This window comes from Lynx canadensis, chromosome D1 (assembly GCF_007474595.2).
Source record: "Lynx canadensis isolate LIC74 chromosome D1, mLynCan4.pri.v2, whole genome shotgun sequence".
NCBI classification, from domain to species: Eukaryota; Metazoa; Chordata; class Mammalia; order Carnivora; family Felidae; genus Lynx; species Lynx canadensis.
This window is the reverse complement of record NC_044312.2, coordinates 25,403,849-25,425,704: the sequence shown is the minus strand read 5'-3', so window position 1 is coordinate 25,425,704 and position 21,856 is coordinate 25,403,849. Positions and strand designations below refer to the sequence as shown.

The 21,856-nt window shown below is 44.8% G+C and overlaps 1 protein-coding gene across 2 annotated transcripts in view; it reads left to right on the top strand.

Annotated features, from left to right (window-relative positions):
- Positions 1-1,044: 1,044 nt before the first annotated feature.
- Positions 1,045-21,856, top strand: part of ETS1 (ETS proto-oncogene 1, transcription factor) — a 131,161-nt gene continuing 110,349 nt past the window's right edge. The window contains exons 1-2 of one of the 2 annotated variants that reach the window (XM_030333671.1): positions 1,045-1,092; positions 14,543-14,628. In XM_030333671.1, the coding sequence (XP_030189531.1) occupies positions 14,560-14,628 (69 nt within the window). In that variant the 5' untranslated portion in view covers positions 1,045-1,092; positions 14,543-14,559. The remainder of the gene's footprint in view (positions 1,093-14,542; positions 14,629-21,856) is intronic. The other variant, XM_030333668.1, reaches the window with a different exon arrangement.

The window sequence follows — 21,856 nt, the reverse complement described above, 5'->3', positions numbered from 1 at the left end:
TTGCTCACATTTTCTCTAAGTGAGAAATATATGAACATTTCTGTCCTTTAATTGCTGCACGAGAACTACAAATCAGGGCCACTAAAACTAATCTATTTTTAAATTTTTTTTTCAAGTTTATTTATTTATTTTGAGAGAGAGAGAGCGAGAACACAAGTTGGGAAGGAACAGAGAGAGAGGGAGAGAGAGAGAGAATCCCAAGCAAGCTCTGTACTGTCAGTGCAGAGCCCAATGCGGGGCTCAAACTCACAAACGGGGAGATCATGACCTGAGTCAAAAATCAAGAGTCGGTGGCTTAACTGAGGGAGCCACTCAGGTGCCCCCAAACCAATCTATTTTAGAAATCACCCAAGACCAGGCTTATATGAAAAAGGTATTTTAACTTTACTTTTAAGAACTCCCGATGCTCTACTTGGTCAGCTCCCTTCCATATAATTATTTTCTTCTTCTTAGGAAATATCACCTTTCACATCAGGTTAACAGAGCTAAATAAAAAGCCAAAGCCGGTAACTGTTTGGTAGATATCCTACTTTCTGACTGTCTTTCCGGGCCTGATTCTACAGCAAGCCCGGCCTCTCCAGACCCCTTGCCTGGGTTAAATGGGGCTCCATTGAAAAAGTCAAGAAATGTGAAGCCATGAATATTCACATATTCAGTAGAAAGTAAACCTAATGCATCCGCGGAGGACCAGACAAGTTATCCCACTGAGCTAGCTGGCTCACCTCCCTCCCCAGTGCTCTTCGTGGCTGAGTTATATTTAATTGAAGGATAATTTGAAGGATAGAAAATAAGGTGTGATCTGGTGTCGCTCCAGCCAGTAACAATATTTGCTCTTCCACCTAGACCGAAGAGCCTGTCCGAGCGGCTGCCTCCGCGGTGTCAGGGGCTAGCAGAGCACAGCCTTTTTTCCAGCCTTCCCAGCCTTGACCACACCCCCCAATTTAAGGAGGCAGCTCTATTAGAAACATTATGGTCTTTGCATCCTCTAATAGCCACCGAGCGGAGGATTCCTGCAGGTAGTTGGAAAGAGACCACAGACATTGAGGGAGCTTACTCAGGACCTTTTCCTCACCCAGTCTCTCCGGCCAAGTAGTAAGTGAAGTGTGAGTTTCTGCCTAAAACTTTGCTATTTTCCTTTTCCTTTTTTTTTGTTTGTTTCAGTCTGTGGAATTAAACAGTAAATTGATGGGGGACTTTCAGGATACAAGTGGGTTTTCTTTTCCTCTGTTCACATGTTTCTATAGTTTCCATTCATAATTTTTCAAAAATACTTCCTAACCTTCTTAAAATAGTCTGAAATCAGTTTGTTTCACTCTTTCCCCTGCTTTATAAAAGCAAAATCATACACGTTTTAGATACTCGCAGATTACTTGTCAGAAACTCTGAATTTTCTTTGCATATTGGAGCGGTTCCAAAGAAATAAAGCTGTAGTTAAACATAGAAATTCCTTCCCCCCCCCCACTCTTAGCAAGCCTGTTGCTTTACTTTTTTTTTTTTTTTTTTTTTTTCCTAGCAGCTTAATGAATTTCTGTGGAGAGGAAATTGCTACACGAATCTTTCAAGCCAAACTAGCCAGGTTTTTGTTTGTTTGTTTGTTGTTTTTGTTTTTTTGGTGTTTTTCCCTGTTCTGTGACTCCACGTTCTTCCATATTCTACCTGTTTTGAGGGGGCTGTGGCTGAGGCAGGGAGAGTCTCAAAGTCGGGGGGGGGGCATTTCTTTTCTCCACCGCAGAGCTGAACGTCAGGGGCACTGCTATGGGCTATGGCTGTGGTCGGGGGGGGGGGGGGGTTGTGGATGGCCATTCCCCTCCATTTGGGGATTTTATCCTGCAATGCCACTTCGTGGCTTTGGCTGTTAAAACATCCCTGTTACCCCTTTTAAAGTCACATTTTACGTGGATGAACTGTTGAAAAGACTAGGCATTCGCTTGTAGGTGCTCCTTATTGCCTTTTGAGGAAGATTTTTTTTTTTTTTCTCACCGTTTTTTCTCGGTCACTCCATACTATTGCCGTGCGGCTGAGGAGACAGACCTATCTGCCACACAGCGGGAAACACAGATTCTAAAATGATAATTCTGGCAGTTCCATCTGATTTGTAACATGACTGGCATCTTGACTGTTTCATCAGTCGTGGTTCTGGATTGCATCGTCTCTTTTTCTTATCCTAAAAGAGGAAAGCTTTTGCTCCTGCAGTCGAGGGCTGTGCACGCGTGGAGGGTTGCTGCGTGGCCGCTGTCGCTGTTGGGATTCTTACTTACCTGTTGTTCCTGAATGGAGGGAAGGGAGAGCTAGTGAGTTAATGTCTGCAAAGTGCTTTGAAGATGAAAAGCCCTTTTCATGTGTTCAGTATTGTAGTTATTAATATTAATATTTGAAGAAGCATGCTGCTTCTAATTGTAAATCGACAACTTCCATACTTGCCAACTCAGTAGTGAGAAAACAAACAGCCGAGGCAGCCACGCAGCCTCTTCCGTCCTGGTTCCGCTGCTGAGGACTGAGGACGAGGGAAGCAGAGGGTCTGATGAAAGTCTGATTACAGAGAGGGTATCTCTGCCTTTCAGGCTTCTGGCACCAAGGTGCTAGTTGGTAGAGGTGCCAGAAGGTCCAAGAGTAGAGCCTGGAAGAAGGCGGGTAAAAGGTGTAATCCTTCAACATCTGGCAATTGGTGACCTTGGCGAACTGGGTGAGAGCGTGGACGCGGGCCAGTTGCCTGCCTCAGATTATAATGAAGTTCAAAGGCTGAGTAGGCTCATAACTGGAACCAGCACTGGATTTGGAGTCAAGAAAGCGGATATGCATTTGGGTCCTAGTAGAGATGGGCTTGGTACCTGGGAACAAGGTATTTAACCTGACTGTGCCTTGTTTTCTTCATCCCTAAAATGTGAATAATGATTTGTGCCCCACCTACTCCACAAAGATGGGCGACTAGAAGTGAATAGCGTAAAGAATAAAAGTGCCAATCATGTTGAGGGGCAGCCTAACAAATTGGGTGTGTGGGTGCAGGTCCCTAGGGGAGGGTGGGGTGGGAGACTGACAAATACATGTTAGGGACACAAATAATTGGCACTGACAATACTCTCTTTGATTACACGCGGAGCCTCAAGGTAGAACCGAATTTCTCCCCGACGATTCGAATTCGGCCATCCTTCCTGATTTTATTTATTGAGGAAGGGATCTGCTTTCCACAGCAACTCTCCTTTTCCCATTACCCATTTAAAATTCCCATCTCAGCATCAAGTGGCAGAAGGAAGGGTTACACCCCAGAAGCTGGTATATCGGTCCCCCTTCCCCCCCTCTCCCATTTCTTCCTTTCTATATGGAAATGTAAAAGTATTTAGTATTAGAGCAAACTAAATGTGGTATGCAGCAATTTAGTGGCCCGTGAGGCAAGCTGGGTGAGTTTTCAATCCTGGGGAAACTTAGATAGGAAAATAACTTGTTTTATGCCTTTCATCTCCTTTGCCCCTGCTCTACCGAAAATGTAGCTTTAGGGAACTCAGCTATTTATTTATTTATTTATTTATTTATTTATTTATTAAAGTTTCTTTCTTTATTTTGAGAGAGAGAGAGAGAAGAGAGGGCACAAGTGGAGGAGAGGCAGAGAGAGAAGGAGAGAGAGAGAGAGAGAGAGAGAGAGAGAGAGAGAGAGAATCCCAAGCAGGCTCCATGCTGTCAGCACAGAGCCTGATTTGGGGCTCAAACTCAGGACCCGTGAGATCGTGACCTGAGGCGAAACCCAAGAGTCAGCCGCTTAACTGGCTGAACCACCCAGGTGCCCCAGGGAAGTCAACTCTTTCATCTTGGTGATACTCTGGGTATCATACCTGGTTTCCTCCAATTCACCAGAGGAAGGATAATAATTCCTAATACTTATTGAGCACTTGGTATGTGCCAGGACCCTTGCTGAGTGCTTTGCACAGACCTCTTCATTTAATCTACAGGGAAGTATTTGAGGTGGGCACTTTTGTTATTCCCATTTAACAGATGAAGGCACTGAGGCTTGGTAATATGACCAGTGTAGAAGAGGGACCTGATTAGAACCAAGGGGATGTGAGTCCAGACCTTGGGGCTGGCACTGTATCTCGCAGGAACCTTAGTAGCTCTGAGATACTTACATGAGTTCAGGCTGGATTTTTCTGCTCAGACTGATGTTTTGGTTTTACATGGGAGAATTCTGTGGATTAGGCTTCTTTTCCAAAGGGGGATCTGCCGCTCAACTATTTGTTGTTAGAGAGTAATACTGACTCTGAAGGAAAGCTACAAGGTCCAGTTGATCAGATCAGCAAATCTCTCTTTCAGTCTCTCTCCTGACAAATATTGATCGAATTTCTATGCTGTGTCCAGCCTTGTGTTGGGTGATGTGACAGATGCAGAAGGAACAATAATGGAAGTTTTGTTCATAAAGTCAACATAAGTTATTTTAAGAGACAAGATCTTACCTGAAAAGGGGTTGAAAGTAAAAGACAATATAAGTGTTAAGCGATGTGACCCAGTCTATGAGTGTTTTGGGACTTCAGATGGCAAGAATTGGTGTCTAACACAGGGATAGAAAGACTTTTCTTTTCTTTTCTTTTCTTTTCTTTTTTCTTTTCATGTTTATATGTTTTTGAGACAGAGAGAAACAGAGCATGAGTGGGAGAGGAGTAGAGAGAGAGGGAGACACAGAATCCGAAGCAGGCTCCAGGCTCTGAGTGGTCAGCACAGAGCCTGATGCGGGGCTCGAACTCAGGAGCCCTGAGCTAAAGTTGGATGCTTAACCGACTGAGCCACCCAGGCGCCCCGGGAAAGACATTTCTGATCAATTTTGTTTCTCAAAGAAAAAGAATAGATTTGATATTCTACCTGGTCAAGGGCTGCTGCTGTCTCAGGAACTCAGAAGAGAATGTTTGGGTAGTACTAACTAGAATGAAAACCAAGAAGCAACCTTTTAGTGAAAATGTCAAGAAAATATTCTCGACGGGGGAAATAAAGTCTCTAAATTTCCAAGCCACCGGGAAAAGTCAAAAACCCCAGAATTTTAGCCTTTTTTGCATTTCGAATTTTTTTTAACTTTTCATTTCGAAATAATCTCAGATGCATCAAAATTGCAAAACACAGATCGAAGAGTTTCCAACAGATGTTAAGTCCTTGAAAATTGTGAAAAATATAACGCAAATGACGACGTAATCGTCTTTGTGGTGCCCCCAGCCGTCTTTAGTCCAGAGGGATTCCTGTCAATGGGGAGACCACAGCGATGCCCATTTCTTGACATTAGAGGCTAAGTAACACAAACCACAGCTTCTCAGGAAAGGCAAGAAGCCTTGTCATATGTGGCCATCATGTGACATGTGGCTTGAGAGGTACTGACAGTGCTGAGTTCCACGTTCCCCTGGCCAGGCTCTAATTGTAGCGAGGATAAAAATCAAACTTCTCATCAGCCTGCGCCACAGACGTCTTCTTGCCCGTTCCTCGGTGGGCTCTGTCTCCTGAACACCTGCCTTGTTAGGATTACTCATGAATTTAACCAAGTTTGTCCAGACACTGGCGTGCTGCTACTCAAAGCGAGGTCTTCGGAGAGCTGCTGCGTGGGCATCAGGTGGGATCTCGTTAGAAATGCAGATGGTCAGGCTGTACCTCGGACCTGCTGACTCGGGCTTAGCATTGTAACGCAATTCCCAGGTGATTCCTATGCAAATCAGTTGGGGAAGCGTGCTCCCCCCACCCCTGGCAAAAAAAAAAAAAAAAAAAAAAAAGCCAAACACAACAAAATTAAAAACAACGAACAAACAAAAATTCTTGCAATATTCTCCGTAGCAGCTTACTACTTCCGTAGGTGTATATCTAGTTGCTAATGGGTTACTCCACAAAAGACCGACATTTATGTCAGAAAGATGTTGGTTTCGCTCAAGACGTGACAGTATTTCCCCATTTGTGCCCTGGAATCTTCCAATGAGTTTGTTCCTCAGTGCCAGAAAGATGCTTACTTCTTGGTTTTATGCATAACAATGGTACAAACAGACTACCATTCAACAGCAATGGTGGCTCTTTGCTGCAGTGAAATTCTTAACTAATGCTTATGGAAGGGAATCCTTTGCTGATTATTTAAATGCAAGTCCCTTAGAAAAAGAGACAGGGATTTAGGCCATCTGGGTTCCAGCTATGGTACCTGAATGAATAGCCGCCTTGGGCAGTAAGAATAATAATGTATAAAAACCACTATGACTTAATTAGTGAATGCTTACTAATGCCAGTCACTGTGACAAAAGAGCAATACATAATAACCACTATTTGTTGACCGCTTTATCATGCGTAAAGCATTCTGCTGAGCACTTTTATTTTATAGAACCCTCCTCAATAATCCTGAAAAGGTTGGTATTATCATCTCCATTTTATAGTTGAGGAAACTAAGACTTTGTGAGGTTAAGAGACTTGCCCATGGCCATTGGCTCACTAAGGAGCTACAGGTTAACTCACTGTCTGCAACTCCCGAGCTCTTTATCACTGAATAAACACGTCACCTCTCTGAAGTCAGTTTATTCCAATAAAAAATGGCAGATTCGGTGAATTTGTTTTCCAACTCCAAAACTGACTGAATTTGCAAAATCCTTCTTCATGTAAGAATGGCAGCAAGCCGTTCAAGATTCTACTGAGAAATTGGAACCTTACAATTTGGGCAATAAAACAACCCTAACTCCACCATGAAAATCACAATCAGACATAGTCCAAGGAGCTGCTTGCTGGATTTGAGAGCTCTCAGGCAGCTGGTGTCCTTTAGTACAGTTGGAAAAGGACATTCTCAATATCTATCCTGTCCCCTTTTCATTGTTCTCTGAGTATCTACCTCTGTGTGTGATGTCTCTCAGTTTTGTTGAGCACTTCTTAAGAGCCAGAACCGTATCTGAAGTCTAGATTTATATCCAACATGCTCCACACGCTGTAAGTTGACAAGTAATTTAAAATTCTAGGCTCTTTGAGGATTCCTTTGGCAGCATCCGTTGGGTTAGAGTTGACATTTTAGTCTTTCGGGCCTTCTTCAGATTCATCTTGGCCAAGAATCTCATACGTATATCATGACCTCTGCTACATCTGTCATTGTGAAGCAAAGAGTACTTCCTGTCTTTTCTCCAGCTTACTGTTTTGTGCTTCTAGTCTCTTAGTAAAAAAAAACATTTTAATTTATCGACTCAGTGATCATTTGCTGAATTTCATGGCGCATTCATGTAGCATTTGAAGAATAGCACTTGGAGACCAGGCTGTGGGCACTTTTACTGTAAACCAGTGTATTGAATGTTACCTTCAGCCTTCCAGGAAATGTTTCCACGTGAAGCCTGGTTGACTACCAAAAGGAGAGCGTTAGGTTTTGCAAAGTTTCAGAGACGAGGATTGACATTGTGGTCATCAAATTCCTCTCATTTAGGAGCGGGCGGGTTTTAATGTACTCCCTTGATGTTTACAAGAAGGGACTCCATTCTGCCCACTGTTCATCATGCCATGCCAGCAGTGTGACTGGGAGGGACTCGTGTCCACACAGAGGAAACATTAAATACTCTACGAGGCACTCCTTATTTCCGAATTGCTATGGTGCAGCAGACCAAAGCAGTCTTTTACTCTCTCTCTTTTTCAGGACATATGAAGGAGTTAACTCGTTGAGGAAGGGCAAAACACTGTCCTCGTGTGATAGTCTGATACCATGAGTAACAGCACATAAATCAGACCACTGCCTTTATGGGTCAGGGCTGGCTACTTAATGTTTATTTATTTTTGAGACAGAGGGAGACAGTGCGTGAGTAGGGGAGGGGCAGAGAGCGAGGGAGACACAGAATTGGAAACAGGCTCCAGGCTCTGAGCTGTCAGCACAGAGCCCGATGCAGGGCTCAAACCCATGAACCACAAGATCATGACCTGAGCCGAAGTCGGATGCTTAACCGGCTGAGCCACCCACGCGCCCCAGGGCTGGCTACCTAAAATAAGAAGGAATGTTTACTACTGGGATGTTGAGAAACCTAGTCAAGAAAACGAAGTTCTTATGGATTTAGGAACAAGGAGGAGAAACCGTCTCCAATCCTTCAAACTATTTTTTTTCCTCCTTATTGCAACCACAAGTTTCCTTGGGAAACTATCTGAATATGCTTAGATTGACGTTCTTGCCGGAATTGAACTTGGTAGCTTTTGTTACACTGCCAGATGAAAGGAGAGATCCACTAAAATGATTTGAAAAATGCCAATGAATTACTCATGAGAGTTGGAGAGAAAATGATACAGGAGAATAGATAAAACTTGTCAATCTGGTGCATTCATTAGTTTAGGGAAAAATATGATCCTGCTCGTGGTTAACATTAAAGAAGTCTCAGCTTAGGGTTGCATATGGATGCGTGTGACCACAAGTGATAACTATTTTTTTTTTTTTTTTGCCCTAGATCTCTCTTCCACTCTCTTGGATATACTCAGGCCCTGAGACCTACTGTTGCACATTCTAATTCTATTTCATGAAAAGGTTCTTCCATTCAGTCAATAAATGTGTTGCATGTCTACTATGTGACATATAAAAAGATAGTCCTTACTCTTAAGCAACTCAGGATTCAGGAACAGAAACAGATATGCATACAGGAAGTACTCTGAACCAAATACCAAATACCAAAGTAGGCACGTTGTTATGGTGAGTCCTGTGGAGGAGGGTGGAGAATGCCCATCTAACTGCTTAGGAGGTTGGGGGAAAGCTTCCTGAAAGAAGTAATGCTCAGTCTGAGTCTTTAAAAACAGATTTTTCATGGCATTCCGAAAGAAGAGACTCAAACTCTTTTCTTTGGAGATTCATGGTGTTGCCTTGATAACATAGAGGACAATGTCTTTAGTTTGGCAAAGGTTCTGTCATTTTTCTTTGAATGCATAATCCTTTTAGAGGTCAAATTCTTTTTCTCCTGCATTCTAGACCAAAAGGGTGTTTTTTTTTTTAATACGAATTAATGAGAATCCTAAATTGTTGATACTAGGAGAAATCCTGATTGCAAATCTATGTAAATTTTGCATAGCAACTTATCCACATTATCCACATGTCATGGCTTTATTCCACAGTTGAATCGTCCACCTGTAATCTTTACATCGAGGCTACACAGTAGCCATGATTCCTGACCCATGAAGGTAACAGGGAGACTAGGGGGTAATGTCAAATGGAAAACACAATGCCTTTGTTGGTGGCTGTAAAATTTTGGCTTCTCTGTTATGGAAGGCAGTTTGTACGCGTTCTTTGTCCCAACACTACCACTTATAGATATTTAATGAGAAGAGAAAACATTTTGGGAACTTTTATAATGACATGGAATTCGGGACAAATTAATTATACAGTAATAAGCGGCTCGTTAAGAAAAGAATAAGGCACCCATACAATAGAATACTTGACAACCATAATCTTTGGAATGTAGAGTTCTATTTCTTGACAAAGAAGAATATTCCTAGCATTATGTCAGATGTCAGTGAAAGAAACAGATAGCAAAATGGCATGCAGAGAATTATATCGCGACGGTAAAATTATGATCATACGTATACGTTATACCTACATTTGTAAAGACACGTTAAAAAAATACCCAGGGGAACATTGAATAGAGGCTTAGTACGACGACCTCTAGATGGTGGGATTTGGGGTGATTTTGGCATTCATCTTCGACATTTCTGTATTTTTAGTGTTTTTCTTTTCAATAAGCACGTATCCTGTTGCCCAAAGCAATCATTTTCAAAAGAAAAAAATGTTTAAGTATAGTTTATTGGGTTAGTTCCCTTCAAGGCATGGTCTCTCCTTGAAAAGCACGTAACGCCAAAAGAAAAACACTAAGTGATGTCACAGTGCTCCACTAGAAACGCAGCCAAGCAGGGGCAGAGTTGATGTGAACTGGGTTCAGCCTTCACGCAGACCTGGTCTCTTTGGGATTTCCTACTGCTGTGGCCTGGCCTGGTGCACCCCTCTCACTCCCCAGCCTCTCTGTCCTCTAGGCATCACCCACACCCCTGCCCCAAAGGGATATGGGTGAAAGGCAGTGTCAGCCTGCAGGGCTGGCCCTGTCACTGGGCTTGCGGAGGGTGGAAAGCTCCAGAAGCAGTCAGTAGCATGCTTTACGAAGAACAGAGCTCTCCCCAGAGTCCCGCAGAAAACTGTTCAAAATCCATTATCAGACTGAGATACACCCACATAAACCAAATGGCTATCCTTTTTTTTTTTTTTTTTTTTTGTCCTCCGCAGAGACTGAGCATTTTTCTCTGGAAACTTCTGGGCTAGTGAGGAGAGAGAAGCCCAGGAGAAGGTGGCTGAAGACCCAGGGTCAGAGCTCAGCCTGACCAGTTTACAGGGTTGCCTGCGTCTTCCTCCTTATCTGTAAAACAAGGGCTTAAGTCGGTTAAAGGGCCAGTACGAGCTTTCTAATCTGTGTGTCCGTCTCCTACCAGCAGTGGCACGGGGGCCAGGGGGACGGACTGAAGGGTGGACAAAATCCTTGCGCTTCTGTGAGAAGGTGACATTAGCAGCCCGCGCTTAGGGATGGGGTCACGCAACAAACCTGATGATTTCAAGCGGATCTTCATCCAGATCTGCAATCTATTCAGCTTCTCTGAGTTGAAAATCCAATGTACATCTGATCTGCTTTATAGTTTCGGCCTTGTGAGAGCAATTCATTCTTTCATTCGCCAATTCAACAACGACAACAACAACAAAAACGAATTCTCTGATGCCCCCTAGTCCGTCTTCCATTCTGGAGACACAAAGGTGAAAAAGCATAGTGCCTACCTTCAAACAGCTCCGAGTTTAGGGCGAGAGGCAAATGGAAACAGATGTTTATAAAACGGTGTGTTACGCCCAGTGATGGCGGGGAACACAGAGAAAGGGGGACACCCCTGGCTGCGGTGAAGGGTGGTGCAGGAAGGGTTCCTGGCAGCCAGAACTTCTTGAGATGAGCCTTAAAGCCGGAGGAGAAGCGGGTTGATAGCTGGGGAGCAGGAGAGCAGAAGGGCATTTCTATCAGATGTGATCATAGGAGAAACGGGGGGAAGCGAGAACTGGCACCAGGAGCTTATGGGAACAGCAGAGATTCCATCTTGGGGGAGCAGAGGTGCAGTGGTGTGTGGGGGCCATGAGGCCTAAGAGGTTGGGAGCGCCGCTTGTGGAAGCCAGGGCAGTGTCCTGAGGATAAAGCCACTTCAGACCCATTTATCCGCTGCTCTGGAGTAGCTGGTCCCTTCAAGAAAAATGAACACAGGGGCGCCTGGGTGGCTCAGTCGATTAAGCGTCCGATCTCGGCTTAGGTCATGATCTTGCGGTTGGTGAGTTCGAGCCCCGCATCAGGCTCTGTGCTGACAGCTCAGGGCCTGGAGCCTGCTTTGGATTCTGTGTCTCCCTCTCGCTCTCTGCCCCTCCCCCACCTCACACTCTGTCTCACTCTCTCTCAAAAATAAATAAACATAAAAAAATCAAAAAAAGAAAGAAAGAAAAATGAACTCAGGTCTTCAAAAGTCTGTTCTCAACCGTTCACATTGTTTCTACATTCTGACAGGCCCGTGGCTGCTTCTAGGCTGGGTAGTAAATCTTAAGTCACACAGTTGTTTTGTATTTAGGTAATAAACATTTATAATGCCAAGACCAAAAAAAAAAAAAAAAAAAGTTGGTCCAGCTGATGTTTAATGTTACGTGGGAGGGAATTCTCTTTGGCCAACAAGTCAAAAAAAAAAAAAAAAAAAAAAAATATCACACAGACACTCCTCTTTCTTTTTCTGAAAGGGTTTATGTCCTAAGCAGCTGTTCTGTGTCACAATCTACAAGTGGAAAAAGGGTGAGTTCTTTTTTTCTTTCTCCAAAAAATAATACAGCAGTAATCCATTTCTGTCCCAGAGTTATTTCCTGAGATGAGGGCCCTCGAGTGCCCTGGCAACTCCCTCTTTTCAGCTTCCTCCCTGGGTGAAGGGCTTTTCCCCAAGGGAAGTGTCATTCATATAACGTAGCTGCAGGAACACAATCCCGCACAGAATGCACCATATGTGGGGCCGTAGGTTTCCTCCCTCACTCCGTCAATTGGAAAGAGAACACATATTTCCACTGAACCTTTCCCCAGGCTATGTTGCTGCGAGGGGTGTTGTCCGGCTGGCCTTCAGGACAAGGCTGCCACTTCCAAAAATCCTTTTTCTTACAAATAGGTAAAGAAAATGGGAATTCAGAAGAGTAAAGGTCTTTCTGCTGCTTGTGGGAGTATAGGGGTGACTCATAGGGCCGTGGGGTCACACATCACTCTGTGCAATCTTCCACGATTTCCCACTCCCCACACCCAGAAGAACTGACTGCTTTTCTTTTTCTTCCATATTGTTGGTAAACTACTCATCACATGATATTATAGCCATAGGTAAGTCTGTCTTCTCTACTGCCTGAAGATAGAGACTGTCTTTCTCAGCTTTATTCTGAGTCGGAGAGAATGTGAGGTCCATGATGAGATCGGAGGTCTTTGTTTGCCCGTGGGTCCAAAATGCCCAGAAGAATGTCTAGCACATAGCGGGTACATAGTAGCTATTTGCTGAATGAATAAACAAGTTCCTAGCAAAGGAAGTCTTCATTGTGCTTGTTGAATGAATGGTGGAAGTCCGTGATATCTCAGGGGATCCGCGAGACTTTTTTTTGGAGGACCCTGGAGGGCTGAATGGCTGACACAAACGGTGACCCCATACCTAGACATTCCCCAAAGGTATAGGTTGCCCTGCAGGGCTGGAGGGATGGCCAGCTTTTCCCTAGGGAATCTGACCATGGTTAATCCATTGGAGGTATGACATACTCCATATTGTTAACTTGTAAATCTCATCTGGGAGTAGATCAAAAGTGGGGATGAATAGACTGATGATGTTTCATTGGGACCTTTGCACCTGATTTCAAGGTTAAAAGTAAGGGATGTTTCAGTAGGAAGGGAACAATGAGCTCGTTGAGATAATCTTCAGAACGTATGGTCAGGACCCGTCCATGTTGAGCTATGTTGTATGGACCTTATTTCATGGTCAGTGGCCAGCGCGCTCTGATACATATCAGCTGCTCATTATTCTGAGGAATGAGCACTGAATAGGTGACCACTGATAACAGATATTAACAATGTCCTTGGACTAGCACACTTGGATCTTTTTCCGTTCTTCAATGTCACCACTGGGCGTTCTTCTGGGGGCCATCTTGCTGCAGTGGAGATCAATCCCCCTAAAAACAAGGGAACAAAATTATGATTAATGTAGCCTAACTACCCGTAGTTGTTTAATTTTTTAAAATTAATATTATCTCGCCTGCATTTTTTTTTTTTTTTTTTTTGGAGAAAACGCATCGTAAGAGAAGTAAAGTTTTAGTTAAAAGCAAATAAGCAAAGTCCTGGGGTAAGTTATGTCTTTAGAAGGTTTCTAGCTTACGAATCTCAACCATATGATATTAGTTGCTCTGTGATTTAGCCCTTCGTGGGTATAATTTTCTATTGCTGAGCCCGTTTACCTATTATCGTTTAAATACATTTCATATGAAGGAAGACCTGCTCACTGGCTGTCACCTGAATGCAGACAGTGAACCAACACCACAAACTGAACATAGGACAGGTAGTACTCTATTTTTCTTGAAATGTGCCAGTGGCTTTACATATTAATAGGAGTAAAGGAAAAGACAAAGATGAACTGGAAAGCAGTGGAGTTGAGGCTAAAATGTCATTTGTTAAACAATGGGAATTTGGCCTTCGGATGATGTGCCTAGGAACTTCATCTCGTGTACATCATTCAAGAAAGACTTTTTTAAAGTATATAATGTTGAGTTTATGAAAGTGTGCGAACTAATGCACTCTAGAAAGCATTGAGATCAACAGAAATATTTGATACATAAATGATTTTCCTGATGACCGACAGCCAGCTGGAAAATCCCTTCAGCCAGAACATTCCTCAAGCGTTCTTGACATCCAGATTTTCAATGTAGATAACAGCTCTGGACAAGAATTATTTAAAAGCATTTCTCCTCCCTCCGCCCCCCCCCCCAGATGAATAATGTTCAATCCCTTTTTCAGGGCTTCTCTCTGTTTATCTGTGTCTTGAGGTCCTGGTTGATGTGTCTCTTAGATAGGGCTTTTCCGTCCTTCTTCCCCTCAGACCTTTCTTTCTTTACTCCTTTATCAATTAATTCACACCACACCTGTGTGCTGAGCTCCTGCTATGTGGCAGACCTAGTTGGGGTGGAGGGAAGGTGATATATGGATGGGACTGTTACCAAAAATGACACTAAGACCTGGTGCTTGCCCAGAAACCCTACAAGAGGGTCTTTTTGTAGATGCTGTGACTGCTTCTTGTCTACAGCTCACGGAAGCTATCCCTGCTGCCTTGTGGTCAAGAGGGGTCCCGGTCTGGGGCCTGCTCATTCTCTGTGTGCCAGGGGTCCATGTACTTTATCTTTCTGAATTTTAGTTTCCTTCTCTGTAGCATAAAGAGGTGAACTCTATGGTTCCTTGGGAGACATCCCGTTGTAAGATTCGAACCCGCTGTGGTTCTAGCACACACGTTGGTGCTTCAGTGAAGACTTTCTCCCATGCAGGTGCTGAAAGCCTGAGGATGAGCTACTTTGTGGATTCCACAGCCAGTGGCCCTGCCCCTTATTCAGCAGTGCGTCCTGCGGTGGCGGTAAGTGGACCCCTCCCTGCTCTTCCTTTGCCCACCTGCCTCTCCTGTCTTCCCCTTCCTTCCTGCATCCTAACCCCTCCTGGACAGAGAAGCCGGGGACCCACCCCCAAAGTTGGAATCAGCCTTGAATCTTTTGGAGGAGCTAAAGTGTGAGATTATCTGTCTTTTTCTCAGCATATAAAATAAAAATCCAAGACTGATGGACTTGCTTACAAAGGTTTTATTTTTAAAAATATGTTTGTGTTTCAGAGAATGTAACTCAACCATGATTAATGGTGAAAGCCAGGTGATTTTTCATTACTCAGTTCATTTGGTGAAGATTTTTCACATATCGATAGAGCTAAATAACCCAAGCCATCTAATCACAGAATTTAAAACTAGGGAATGTGAGAGTAACTTTATAGGAAAATGTCATGTATCTCAGAATAAGAGAGGTAAAAGGAACTTTAAAATAGGACTGGATAAAATTTCTTTCCCTTAGGAACGAAGACCAACCCAAGCTATGTGGTCATCAGTAGAATGTTTAGATGAATTTCTTTTTTTTATTTAAAAAAATTTTTTAATGTTTATTTATTTTTGAAAGAAAGAGACAGAACATGAGGGGGAGAAGGACAGAGAGAGAAAGACACAGAATTGGAAGCAGGCTCCAGGCTCTGAGCTGTCAGCACAGAGTCCGATGTGGGGCTCGAACTCATGAAGCAAACCGTGAGATCATGACCTGAGCTGAAGTCGGACACTCAACCGACTGAGCCACCCAGGCACCCCTAGATGAATTTCTTATAAGTGTATTGTGAGAGCAATCCCATAATGCTATCATTGATCCATCCCAATGTTCAATGAATCTTTAATATTAGCTGATGTATTATTAACTATTCCTTCCTAGTTGTGTATGTTTTCATGCAAAGACAGCCAACAGAAATGTTGAACTCTTTTCACTTCCTCTGGAAATGGACAGATACGTTTACTGTTAATTCTTTGCACTACATTTATGGGTCTAAAGAGACACCAGTAGACCAGAGCTCTTTTCTGACTCCAGTCCTAGACTGTCCTGTGTGTGGTTCTGAAGAATTTTTAACACTGGTAACCTGAAGTTAACCATGGCCTCTCGTTGTAATTGTCTATTGAAAGATGTGATGTACTTGAAAATGATTCTCTGTGTCACTGAAAAAAATAAGTGCTCAAAAGCTGTTCTGTGTTCAAGGAGTGATTATCACATTTCTCTTTCCTGGCTATTCTGAAACACCTGTTTTGGTGTTTTGTTTTGTTTTGTTTTCTGTTTTAAATGGCTTCGGTTTTCATAGAAACACCATTCACTTTTCTAAAAAATTAGAATCAGGACAAAGTTTAGAGTATAATGACCACCGGAAATTTGTTTAGAAACACGCACTCACACAACAAGTCCAGACCAGTGGTCTCTCAGTTCTGCTTCGTAGGAGTTGCCAAGAGCCTTAACTTGCAGGTCACATAAGGGGCTGGAAAAATCTCCGGGGGGGGGGGTCCTCTGGTTTCTCACACAGAGGTTATCATCTGAGGTTGGCGCAAATTACATTAACTTATTCTTAAAGATGATATTGTAGAGATTTGTTAAAACAGATAAAGCATGGGGGCGCCTGGGTGGCGCAGTCGGTTGGGCGTCCGACTTCAGCCAGGTCACGATCTCGCGGTCCGTGGGTTCGAGCCCCGCGTCAGGCTCTGGGCTGATGGCTCAGAGCCTGGAGCCTGTTTCCGATTCTGTGTCTCCCTCTCTCTCTGCCCCTCCCCCGTTCATGCTCTGTCTCTCTCTGTCCCAAAAATAAATAAAAACGTTGAAAAAAAATTAAAAAAAAAAAAAAACAGATAAAGCATGCTGCGGTTGCAGGGCAAAATGTATCATTGGCTTTGGAAGAAGAGATTTAAACACCAGCCTATGTTAACTCTCTTTAGCGGTCCTGTAACCAAACGAAGCAAGATGAATAACTTCTCTTAAAAAGCAGTGCCATGAAAATTTTGTATTTGTTTTATTATGTTTTTGACACCAAAATGCATTTTTATGTTAAGGATTCAAGCCACAGGTATAAGAGTAAATTTTCCTTGACAAGGTATCTGGAAATTGTATGAAATTAGAAAACCAAAACCCAACTCTGGGTACATGTTTTCAACGAACGACCCCACCCCCAACTGCATACACTGGCTAGTTTTAATGCATTTTAAGTGGTTTCCACTGGTTTCAAAACAAAGAACGCATTTACCCCAAGCCCCAACAGCCATATCTGAAAAGCATTATCAGCGTGTGGGATCCTTTTCGCTGTGAATTTCAGAATTGCTTGGGCAAAAGCAGAAGGTTGCATAAGAGAACTGCTAAGTTACTGCCCTAGCACTTTCACGCATAACTTCTCTCTGGGCCTTAGTTTCTCCATCACTGGGACTAGTTAGGCAACCTTTCAGAACCATATAGCAAGCAGAGAAGTCCTGAAACTCCTTTGCGTATACTCTCCCTAATACAAACGAAGGAATAAACAAACAAATAACATCGCTCAGTACACACTCAGGTTCAATAAACCAGCTCCTACAGATGACCCCCAACCTTAGCCTGCGTTATAAGAAACAGTTGAAGAGGGCGCCTGGGTGGCGCAGTCGGTTAAGCGTCTGACTTCAGCCAGGTCATGATCTCGCGGTCCGTGAGTTCGAGCCCCGCGTCGGGCTCTGGGCTGATGGCTCAGAGCCTGGAGCCTGTTTCCGATTCTGTGTCTCCCTCTCTCTCTGCCCCTCCTCCATTCATGCTCTGTCTCTCTCTGTCCCAAAAATAAATAAACGTTGAAAAAAAAAATTTAAAAAAAAGAAACAGTTGAAGAATCTGTAAATTGCCTGCAGACTATAGCCTTGGGGCACTGGCATTAGCGACACTAACAGATCTCACACCCTCGATCCCAATCTAAGATTTCGTGAAGGAGTGAGCACAGATTCATTAACTTTCCCAGACAAGAACGTCAAAGCCGCAGGCGCCCGGGTCTAGTCAGTTCTGTTGGAGCCTCTCTATCTACAGGTCAACCAAAGGTACTTAATCCAATAATCCATATCCTCCTACCTGGTGCCCTCGGCTCCAATTTGGTTAGGCTGGGCCACCAAGAAAAGAAACTCTGTCTCAGGTATGGGAAGCTGAGGGTGGAAGGAAAACTGTAGAGAAGTGAGTTTTTAATAGGGTTGCTTTAGCCGCCCCCCGGGGACTATTTGGTGATATTTTTATTTTTTAAATTTTTTAAAATGTTTTTATTTATTTTTGAGAGAGAGAGAGAGAGAGAGAGACAGACAGAGCATGAGCTGGGAAGGGGTTAGAGAGAGAGCAAGACACAGAATCCGAAGCAGGCTCCAGGCTCTGAGCTGTCAGCACAGAGCCCGACACGGGGACTCGAACTCAAAACTGCGAGATCGTGACCTGAGCTGAAGTCAGGCGCTTAACTGACTGAGCCACCCACGTGCCCTGATTCGGTGATGTTTTTAACTGTCAGAACTTGGTGGTGGCATCTCCTGGCATTTAGGGCGTAGAGGACAGCGATGCAGCTAGCCAGCCCCACAATCCACAGTGCAGTCTCCCACGACCGAGAATTATTCAGCCCCAAATGTCAGTAGTGCTGAGGTTGAGAGGCCCTGCTTGCAGCTGCCCCAGGATCAAGTTTGAAGGGAGGATGGTGTTACGTGTACAGGTTGGTCTGAGCAGGTCTTTGCCACTTGTAAACGATTGCTCTAGAAAGGGAAATCTCAGAAAAGAAAAACAAGTGAGGATATATTCGTGTTATGAGGGCTTCTGCTTAACACGCTGCTTTAACTGCTCGATCTAGAGTCGGCTTCGATCTAAATCAGAATCCGAATACTTGCCAGTCCCTGAAGCCTGCTAATTCTGATTCATTATTCATAAATGAGAGGTAGCATTAGCATTATTTGATCATGCCCTGTACCAGAAGAAGCCTTACAATAATCACAGCAACAGTTAGAAACTTCATGCCACGGTCAGGGAATAATCATTGTAGGGGGAACTCACAATATCTGCCTCAGGGTCCCTTTGTCCAAACCAGGATACATGCTTTCCTCCTTGTAAGGTCAGTCCTTCAGGAGACCATGGTAACGAATGAGGTGATGTCATACCCGGGGGATAGAGCGGCAGTGCTTTTGGGAGTTGTCTGGCCATTGTGTGGGAGGGGGTGACGTTTTTCAGGTACGAATATGGGTTGTGTGTCAGGGACCCTTTCATCCAAGGGGAGGAAGCGCTCCTTCCTGTTATGCTACCTCAGCAAGCCTATGGTGAGCCCTGGAAGTCCCCAGCAGTGCTGGTCCCTTTATCCTCTCCTGCGTCATCCTCTCAGGCCACCAGGGCTGCAGAGCTGGGGGAGGGCAGGAATGGGAGGGATAAGTCGCTCCTGGTTTTGACCAAACATGTCACAGTCTTTGGCCACCTTGAAAGCGAGGAGGATGTGTGGAGGAGGTCCACGGGGATTAATGACCCCTGGGCCATGCAAACTTTAGGAAGCACCTTGAACTATTCAGAGGAAAGGAACAGTCCTGCCCACTCAGCTCCTGTCAGAGCTCAGTCCTTTGGGGGTAGAGCAATCTGCTGGGGCGAGAGTGGCTTCCCGGAGGGCCAGATCCCCCAGGAAAACCCAATACCCAAGAGGGTGGTCTAAGATGCCAGAACTTCCTAGGCTAAGGCTCTGGGTTTGGGGAACATCCCGTGCAGCCCAAGGTGGGGTAATTGCATTAAAAACCTGGCATTCTTTCACTCTTTCTGGATCCAATGTTCTCTTACTAATATGGCAACTATATTTCCTGAGTGAAAAGAAGTGTTTCAGAAACTGCCCAGCAAAAGACTTTTGACTCGTGACTTTATTATTTTTTAATGTTTATTTATTTATTTTGAGGGAAAGAGTGCACCAGCAGGGGAGGGGCAAAGAGAGAGGATGCCAAGCAGGCTCCTCACTGTCAGCCTGGAGCCCAACTCAGGGCTCCACCTCATGAACCGTGAGATCATGACCTGACCCCAAATCAAGAGACAGACGCTCCGCCGACTGAGCCATCCAGGCGCCCCCGACTTGTGACTTTATGATATGAGTGGTATGAATGCAATCATACCTACTGGACACTTGGTTGCTATAACTGTGTAGAATAACATGGTATGAAGCCAGGGGTATGTCAGAGACAGGATCACTGAATGGACTGATGGACATATGCCAGAGTCCGGGTCGAATACCAGCTTTCTAAGGGACAGAAGAAGGCTGCCAGCCACTGGCTGGTTTTAGGCATTGGCCTCTGTCCTTCCTGGGCTTTTCCAGAGGAACTTTCGGCGCTGGCCAGCCTTCTTGAGTCTCCACGGCGGTGCCTGCAAGCGGGAGTGGCATGGCCATGGGGCTTAGCTAAGCACATTGCAGAGATGAGCTCCACGCCGTGCCCTCGGACACAGCTGCCCGGCACAGAGACCTCTGAGGCTGAATCTTTGCCAATCACTTCGTGGCATGAGTGACTCCCTTTTGTACACGTTCTTTCTTCCTTTCATCATTGATTGATTGATGGATTTTTTTTTTTTTTCGCCACGTAACTCTATTTCTACCTTCTGACACTTGGTGAGGCAGAAGGGCGACCCCACCCCCCTTGTTCCCGCCTCTTTTACAGGAGCCTCAGACAGAGCCTTCAGTCCTGGGCCAGGCAGCTATGGAATGCAGCCCAGCCAATTATAATGGAAAGCACTTCAAGGAGTCAGAGAGATCTGGGTTCAGTTCTGGTCTGTTACTCCTTGGCCATGTGACCTTGGACAAGTTACTTAACCTCTCTGTGCTTCAGCGTCCTCTTCTCTTTAAAAGGCAGAGCATAACTTGCCATGTGAGGCTATCATGATCGTTACATGAGAAAATGCGTGTCGAGAGCCTCCCACAAAGATGACCTCAGCTAAGCCTCTCTCCCTTATGCCTTTCTCTGGACTTTTCGATTGTGTTGGATGGAAGCATGGAGGGAGGAGTGGAGATGATTCCACTTATTGTCCGTGCAAGGGTGTTGCCACAACAAGACGGGGCTTCTGGGGTAAAGATGGAGACATTCTTATTGAGTAAACTCCTTGCTTCATCACTCCCCTGCCCTAGAAACAGCTCCCTTGCCACCAGATCAAAGTTCTCTTGTAATGGGCTGGTGGTTTACAACCCCATTGTGTAAACAGACCTGGTTCTCTTATCTTGAGTAATTGCAGTTTAATTGGGCCTCCTTGGGAAGCAATTCCCTCCTTAGCCAGGGCTGTTCGCACACTCTTCACCTCCACCCTACAGGCCTCAGGATTCCAGCCTTTGAGTGGTCATCAGGGAGTCTGTGCTGTCCCTGCCCTTCTTGGGAAGGGCGCGCGCTTGTCACTGACTGTGGAGCCCAGCACCGACGCCCTTTCCTTCTCTCTGCAAATCCCGGAGGACAATGGATGAAGCATTTTGGGATTAGAGAAAATGTGCGGAAGAAATTTGGAATATAAATGGATACTTAGGGCCGGTCAGAAAAATGGAAGGAAAGACCGATAATGTCTGTATTTTCCAGCATCTGAAAAAGTGGGGCTTTTCTAAGGTCCCGGGTTCAGTGGGCACAATCTCGAGGAGTTCAGAGCCAGGACACGGCCGAGAGGCCATCTCCCAATATCAGGAAATTAAGATCCTGAGAGATTAAAGGAGATGCCTGAGTTTACAGAGCTGGCGAGAGACCCAGATCCCCTGACTCCGGGCTAAGGACACTCCTTACTGCGGAATTCATCTTAATCACTGTTTAGATGTGTGGTAGTGTAAAAGAACTTCTAATAGACTCTCATTCCTGCATCTCTATGCCTAATGAATGAGGAAGTGGGTCTTCCCCGAGTTAGGGGAAAAAAAAAAAAAACCAAAACCCCAGCTTGTAGCGGACCACTGGGCACATCGGAATTACTGCCCCGTCTTTCGGCCAAGGCGAGAGTTTTCTATCCACCACCCAGCGTCTCCTAACGAGGCTCTGAGTCACCACACCTGCTCTCCCTGCACCGTGGGATGCCTGGGGCTGTCCCCTCTGGAGACACTGGGAGCCTGGGGCTGTCCCCTCTGGAGCCACTGGGAGTCTGCAGGCTTCACATCGAGGGAGTAGAAGCCGACCAGTAACCCGTGTCTCACCGCTGGTCTCTCGACAGGAAAGTGTCCAGTCTAGGAGCTCGGACTAGTGGCAAGGTTCAGAGGCCCCTGGACCCTCAGCTATGTGACTAAGTGCT